Source organism: Triticum aestivum, chromosome 7D (assembly GCF_018294505.1).
Source record: "Triticum aestivum cultivar Chinese Spring chromosome 7D, IWGSC CS RefSeq v2.1, whole genome shotgun sequence".
In the NCBI taxonomy this organism is placed as follows: Eukaryota; Viridiplantae; Streptophyta; class Magnoliopsida; order Poales; family Poaceae; genus Triticum; species Triticum aestivum.
In genome coordinates this window covers 501814305-501822598 of record NC_057814.1, presented here as the reverse complement: position 1 = coordinate 501822598, position 8294 = coordinate 501814305, and the positions used below count along the sequence as shown (strand labels likewise).

The 8294-nt window shown below is 39.1% G+C and overlaps 1 protein-coding gene across 1 annotated transcript; it reads right to left on the bottom strand.

Moving 5' to 3' along the window:
* Window positions 1–2429: 2429 nt before the first annotated feature.
* On the bottom strand, window positions 2430–5364 carry LOC123167564 (triacylglycerol lipase 2). The gene is made up of 9 exons (XM_044585398.1): window positions 4746–5364; window positions 4512–4634; window positions 4297–4437; window positions 4105–4218; window positions 3871–4014; window positions 3735–3775; window positions 3353–3432; window positions 3157–3252; window positions 2430–3066 (listed from the first exon to the last, which is right to left on the bottom strand). The coding sequence occupies exons 1-9, from the start codon at window positions 4950–4952 to the stop codon at window positions 2744–2746; spliced, it is 1269 nt and encodes a 422-aa protein (XP_044441333.1). The 5' UTR covers window positions 4953–5364; the 3' UTR covers window positions 2430–2743.
* Between the last annotated feature and the right edge of the window lie 2930 nt (window positions 5365–8294).

The window sequence follows — 8294 nt, the reverse complement described above, 5'->3', positions numbered from 1 at the left end:
CCTTAGTGGTGACTCTGGCTGGGACGGTGCTAGCAGATGTAGAACTACGGTAGGATTGGATGAGCACCGGACAGTGGTCAGAGGAACTCTTCGGAAGACCATGTTTCGATCGTCCTGTTCTCAAATATCATGAAGTGCGAGGATGAAAGGGGAGGGATCGAATCTTGCGGGTAAAGTGTACAAACCTCTGCAGAGGGTTAAAACCTAATCTATTAGCCATGTCCCCGGTTATGGACAACTTGAGCCTCTGGACTTGAATCTATCTCGGAACTCTCAACACCGGACTGATAACATAATTGTGGGCAACTTATGATGATTTGGGCTATGAGACATCGGTTGGCGGAACCATGTCATGATAGTAAACTCCGTAGTATAGACTCCTGATATTTCTTTGATGTAGGGAAAATAAAACCAGCTTTTATGCAAAACAAAACTTAGACACCGAGCCACAAAGCCATATTGCATATAGTATAGTTTTATCATCTGTTTTCTCATGTTGTGATCTTGCCGGTACATTCAATGTACTGACCTACACGGCTGCAACATATCATGTTGCAGAATTTTCTTCGACGAGTAAGAGTTACAATACAGGGTTACGGTTTACACTCAACTTGCCGATGGCGTTGATGGGACTCCACCCCCGTTTAATTGTTTCCGCTGAGTATTATGAGGTATATATCAGTTTTACGTTATTTATACATGTGATTGCACTTTGATATATACATTGATGTACCGTGTGTGCTAGCATACTGATCCAGGGATGGCACAGATACACAGATGCTTGACCATCTTAGGTCGGGTCGCTACAGAGCGCATGCAATAAATTACCTTTTTCTGTAGATGGAGAAGACCACGTGTGCATTGGTAGGGCTAAGTGACAACCTGAAATGGCGGGGCAGGATGACACCCTGTCTTCTTGCAAGTTTGTGGTGGGGGAGGAGACGTCAGGCTATGAAAAAAAACTTATGAAGATAGGGTTGTCTTATATTTTATGTTAATTATATTAATACAAAGTTCATAGGCAGATTTCATGCTCGAGTGGAGCGAAGTCCGAAGTGCATGTGGAGGCGAAGCCAGATGTTTTTTTTTTGAACGTCAAGACTTTATTCCTCAAATAATGGCAAGATCATTTACATAATGGTGAAGAACAAAGTCAGGGACGGAGGCGAAGCCAGATGGTTGTTACTTTTTCATCATTCTTGAGTGCATGTGGGACAAAGTTTGGCATGTGGGACAAAGTTTGTCATCATCATTACAGTGCATCGCCATCCTTCTTTTCCTAGAACCATGAGCAGGACACACAAAAGATAGAAAAGATCCCAACACACAATGTCTCAATAGTGGTGTGGCCAAACGATTAGCAAAAAGGAAGGAGGAAGACAAAGAGTTGTCTACTTGAAAGTTGAAGATATAGAGAGGGACACTGGCGGAGCTTCAGCAAGGCTGAATGGGCCATGAAGTTTTATACAATATACACCTACTCTTGGACCTTAAAACAGCAACCCATAAGCTATGTTCTTCTTGTTGGCCCGCCCATGTTTGGGCTGCAAGCTCCGCCACTAGAGAGGGACACTTGGTTTGGTCGAAGGCAACAAAAATGACTAACATGAGAAGGATGCCGCCTTTTCTAGCAATGTGGTTCGAAACTACAAACATTATTTTCTTTTACAAAATAAATAGTTTTTGGATCAATCTAATTTCACCATACATTTCTTTCTTGTGTCGTACAAGCAAACATTTACCTTATAATTAGAAACAGAAAGATATTTGACAAAAAGTCAAATAACTGGCCTTGCAAACTTCAGATCCAGCGTAGGAGGTCTCCTAGATAGTTCAGAACCCCTTGATCCCCATGAAAGGGGAGTGGAGAACAAGAAGATTTGAGGGTGGTATTGCTCGCTAAACCAACTTCGGACGAAAAAATCGGACCAATCATCCCATTGATTATCGTATACCACACATGCACAGTGCATCGCAGCCACAAGGCACACAATGTGTACAATCAAGGCCCACTTCGTCGAACAAAGTAGCTATATCTGCCAATGAGGCATAGAGCACATCTCCACAACCAATAAAATGCCAAGAATGAGATAGGGAGAACCCAAACAGCTAGGGACACAAGCGTGTCATAGTAAATCCTAACCGAGCAGAACGAAGGACATAATCATCACACGCTGCGTCTACCTAAGAGCCTTCCCACTGGCCATTGTTAGGCTCACCACACCGCGGGGTGGGCCCACAGGGCACTAGGGTTCAAGAAGCATACAAATCATACCTATTATAACAGTAATCTATCTAACTTTAATATATTTTGACAGTTATAACAGCTTTTCACAACAGTATGATTTGCCAAACAGTGTAATACACTTTTCACAACAGCTTTAAGCCTTCAGATATAAAGACGACATAAACATCCACAAAACCCAGTGTAAATAGGAAACAATAAGATATTAGCTGAGAAGGTTTAACAGCATTTTCTTCAGAAGTTTGAGATCTTCCAATAATTGTCTGAAATAATATTTTTGGTACTTACTCCATAGGATATGCTGGATAAATTGGTTACATGAAACCGACTATTTGATCGTAGTTTACTCTCTAGCATGATCAGCCTGACAAATATAGGTATATACTATGGCTTGACTAGCCATATACATGGACAACTTGCAAGTTGAAGTTTCGGTTGCATAGGCTGGAACCAAATTACAGCTGAAGCTGATCATGAAGAGACGTGAAGTAGTAACCCTCAGTGACGTTGAAAGAAGTCGACCATCGGTTCATATACGAGGCGTGGAGCATTATAGGCTATCACAAAGTCAGCATGAGCATAGTCGGGCAAGTATTGCACCTCGATGTTATCGGAGTCATGGTTTCTGACCAGTGTCTTCAGGAGGTGCCTGGTGTCAGGGACATCGCCGAGGAAGTCTTGGCCGCCATGCGTCAGGAGCATGGGGACATGGGTCGGAATGGATGAGAGGTTGTACAGCGGAGGGCGTGGTTGCTTGTAATGCTTCATGTTTTCCTTGGCATTGCCGTAGTCATACCTTCTGACCCCTTCGTTCCTGACCACTGGTTGCATGCAAATCGGGATGAGAAAAGTTAACATCGTTCCTGAGCTTTGAACAAGCGAAAACTTAAGCTTCCGATTGTGATTCTTACTCTGCGACAAGTGAATAAGGTTTCTCATAGACGTAGGCTGTGGAGCATGCAGCATGAAGGCACATGTAGTTGATTTATTGAGGCAACAGTCCGGTCCTTCAAGCGTCAGCAAATCACAGTTAGTAGGATACAAGGCCAACTTCAGCTGAATGTAAAATATTGTTTGGAATCTAGAAAAAATTATGAAAGGAAAAACCTGCAAGAGCAGAAAATACATCGTGGCAGTCAATTTTGGGGTCGCCACATACTTTGGCTAGAAGTTCAGCTGCAGTTTTTCTGTCATGTAGCAGCACATTTGTAGCAGTCAATACTTGAGGTTGGAGTCAGCACATTAGGAGTTGTGACTGCTTACCGGAATGGCAAGTCTAAAGCATGTGATTCTTACTTGCCAACATTGATATCACATTGAAATTCATACAGCGACAACCTCGTAGAAAATCTTAAACACGTGCACCTCTACTCATAATCAATAAGTTGCAGCAAGATGCAAAACTACAAGCAGAAACTTGGTAATCAAGCGTACATGCTGCCTTTTGTTCCTACTTAAACAAATTAGCAGTCGTAGTAAAGATACCTACCCAACAGGATTGAACTCGTGAAGACCTATAAAGTGAGCTGCCTGCGGAAGATAAAAAGGAAGAGATAAATCAGTCCCATATAATTTACAAATGTGGCAATTTCCAATAAGCACCAGTAGCCTGAACAGTATTTTACTTCTGCCATGAACATTTTAGCAGCAAGCCGGGTGAGATCGGATCTAGTTCTGCTCAGATAAGCGATTGGGCAGAGCAACACAGCTGATCGAACTAAGTGTAGTAACTTGTGCTCAGAGAAGGCTGCAAGAATAATCAAGGTTCCCTAGAAAGTAAAGCAAAAATTGCTTCAGTACACTTCTCAAGTCCCAAGTGTTAACCTATCAAAAAATTTAAGAGGGGCATCTGAGCTCACCAGTGAGTGACCGATATAGTGGACTTTTTGACGTCCTGTGTGGTGATACACAAACTCAAGCACGGCTGGAAGATCATATTCAGCAATTTGGTCCCACGACCAATCCCAGAAAGCCTAAAAATATTAGTCAATATACTATAGGTGAAAATCTAACGACATATATGAGTTCTTGATTAGGTTTGAGACAAAAACCGGATTTTTTGGGGACAGCGATGTATGTTTGCGGCTGGTATTAGTTCCACGAGTGTTCGCTAGCCAAACATCAAACCCACCGTCTGCCAAAATAAAGCCAAGTGATTGGTCTGGTGTACCCAGTAGCCAAGAAACGCCATCCTGTCAAATCCAGACATTTGATTCAGCTATGCATAAATCTCAGAGGCCCAAGATTTCTCCAACAACGCCCTTACCACAAAAAGCCCGTGGAATAGCAGTATTGGTTGCCTTGTCTTCTCATCCCCGGTTGAGTTATCAGTATCATGGCCATGAGGAATCCTTTTTAAGCTAAGAATATATCCATCTTCAGTTGTGACCTGCCATAGATTTAGACAATATACTTCACAAGAGGGCAGCATTTTATCACGGAAGCATAAATTCGAATGCGAAAATGATCTCTAGGAGTACATTCATAAGAGCTCTAATACCTTGTGATCTTCACATGGATAGCCGTAAGCTTCTGCCTCTGACTTGCACATAGTAAACGGATGCGGAGAAACTGGACATGGTATACCAATATCATCCACTAAACTATTGTTCCTCCATGAGAGAGCTGTGCAGGGGTTAGAGTCAAGCAAAAGCATCAACAAACTCATTAGAAATAAACTCGTAGCCATCGAAATATGTAGAATCATATGTTTCTATTGTTCTGATAGTTTCCGTGAATAGTGAAATTTTCTGCAGGGGTGCAAGGATAGTGTCAACACAAAGTGCAGTCTCTCTTTTCAGAGAACAGTGATGCTTTGCGAGGCTGGTGTACAGGTATAAATACCAGACAAATGGTCTCTTAACAAGACGCCGTTTCTATTCTTCAACACTAATGTAACAAAAATTACCAAAAAGAGTGCTTTGGGTTTCTCTCTCTGTTTGTGGGAAATAGTTCTTGCTCGACAGAAGCATGAACATGCTACATTATTACAGGAGAAAAACTGTGACCTTATTATATCCGAAAGTGTATGATTGCACGAGCATATACTAACTGAGTAAAACAGAAAAATGACTGACGTAAATCAGTCATGCCATCTTGATGATCAGAAATGAAGGCCCTATGGTTCACTTCACACCAAATTTGTGTCTCCAAAGTCCGCCTAACCACTGAGGAAAGGAATGCCTGAGAAGAAAAGGCAACCTTCATTAAGAAGTATCTGGATGCACTTGTATTTAATATATTTATAAGCAGCAAAACATGTGGTTCACGTCAGCTGAGAAGGTGATCCAGATGTCACTCAAATACACCGGATTCATCAGTTCATCAAGAAAAGTACAAGAATGCCATGCTGCTTGTTGCGACAAATTTACCACGTTACACCTTTTAGCGGAAGGGTCAAAAGATCTGGTTGCGCTTATCTGAAATTCTTAAATGATCAGTTCAAACAAATTAGAGAGCCAAAGCAATTCAAAATTTAGCATTATGAAGGAAAGGCTCGTGATTAGTATGCAAATACGAAAGGCACAGGATTACTACGAAGTAGGATGACTGTCTGTGACAAGCAAAAATAACTCAGTTTTATGCTTTTCTAAACTAAAAGCAGAAACTACCGTACAATTGCGGAAGACAAAACTGATGTATAATTTTCTAACCTCAGCAGCAACAAACACACGATTGCGGCAGACATTCCTGGGCATCACAGTCGAGACTATTTCCCTCTTCGCACAAGAGAACATCTATCACCAAGGCCTCGAAAATCAGACCGGACAGCTGATTTCAGGATATCAATGACGTATCGTTCTCACATATTCATCATCTGCAGAGAATGGTCATCACGAGAGCGATTCAGTTTGCTTCTGAGAACAAAGAAGTTCTACTGACAAGCGCGCTTGTGCCCGCAGTCTGCAGAAGCATTTGGCCGAACACATGGCGCGCGTCCGCGTCGGAGTCGAGTAGGACGTCTCGCCAGCTCCCTCCAACTCCAGTATTGCTTCCTGCCCTGCGCGGGAGGCATTCGCCTGTGTGGTGGGTGCCGATTGACGGCTTGCTGCCTGTGCTGTGCTGAGCGCGAGGTCGGCCTTGGTCGCTGATGCCAATGCAGGCGGCAAAAGCCGGGCAGCGCTAAGGTCTCACTTGCTCTCGCGTCTGGCGGCTCCTAAATGGACTGGTCGTGCGGGAGGCCACGGCCAAGTTTCTATTTTTCTTTTTCACGTTTTTTGTTCGATTTTTCTTTTTCCTTACTTTCGTTTATAATTCCAAATATTATAAGTAAATATATTACCAAAAAACTTAACATAAAACATTTGAAAAAACTAACCAAGCATTTAAAAAAAGTAAATGTGTATAAAAATATTCCTTATGTATATGAAAAAATGTACAATATGTGTGAAACAAGTTGATCATGTATTTAAAAAAAATATTAATCAAGCATTTGAAAAAATGGTTAAAAAGTATTTGAATTTTTTTACTCAAGAATTTGAAGTTAAATGTGTATAGAAAAAATGTCGACCATGTATTAAAAAATGTCAAACTTGTATTTAAAAAATGTTAAATGTGTATAGAAAATATGTTGATAATGTATTAAAAAATGTTATACTTGTATTTGAAAAATATTAATCAAGCATTTGAAATTCTTAAAATCATATAGAAAAATGTTGACCATGTACTAAAAAATGTTAATCTTGTATTTGAAAAATGTTAAACGAGCATTTGAAAAAGGTTTTCAATGTATATAGAAAAAATGTTGACCATGTTTTAAAAACGCTAAACTTGTATTTGAAAAAACGTAATCTAGCATTTGAAAACTGTTAAATTTGTATAGAATTTTTTTGAACAAGTATTCCAATAGAGTTAAAATTGTATTTGAAAACGAATCAAGCATTTAAAAAATGTTAAATGTGCATAGATAAAATGTTGACCCTGTATTAAAAAATATTGATCTTTTATTTGGAAAAGATTAAATGTGCATAGAAAAAATATTGACCATGTATTCAATTATTTTGATATTTTATTTGGAAAATCTTAAACTTGTATTAAAAATGTATTAGATATATATACCAAAAATCTGTATAGAAAAACAGTGAAAACAAAGAGAAAAAACCCGATGAAAACGAGAAAGAAGAAACATAACCAAAGAAAAAGCTGTGAAAACCGAAACAAAAACTAAAGAAACACCTCAAAAATAAGGAAAAAGGGAAACCCAAAGAAAACCAGGAAAAAACACGAGGAAACGAAGAAACAAAAAGAAAACTAGAAAAGAAAACAAGAAATCCAGAAAAACCCAGTGCAAAAAAGAAAAGAAAAATAAAGAAACAAGAAAACCTGAAGAAAAATGATAAAGAAAACACCTGAAGAAAAGAAGAAACAAAAGGAAGAAAAATCTAGTGAAAACCAAGAAATAAATGAAGAAAGACAATGGAAAAACAAAGAAAACCATGAAGAAGCAAAGAAACCGGTAAGAACTGTGTTAAACAATAAGTGAAAAAGAAGAAAACAGACAACCGAGGAAACCGGTAAAAAGAAAGAAAAAAAGAGAGCAAATGAGCGACTGAGTAGCGACAGATCGATCTGATCCATATGCGACAGCAAAATTCCTTCGGGAAAGAGACATCAGTTATTGTATTCCTATAAGCGAGACATAGCTCTCACGTTGTGTCCCCTGTAGCGAGACCGAACTAAATTGGCCGACCCAGTCAAAATTTATTTGCATGTAGCTTCATTACATATATGTTGATTTTTTTATATATATTTCGAATATTTGTCACAAAACAAATTATATTTCGATTTTTATAATTTTTAAAAAATTCCTAAAATATACTCCCTTCATTCTAAAACAAGTGTAATAGTTTTAGTTCATATGTTTTGTAAAAGTTACTTAGTCAATTTTAACAAATATATACCGCACATTATAAAATGTTTATACAATGTAAGGAAATATTCGTGAACTTTAAAAAATGTTTATAGCCTTCAAAAAAATCGTGATATTCCAAAAATCTTCACGTGTTTCAATCATAATGTTAATAATTTTTCCAAAATGTTTATATGATAT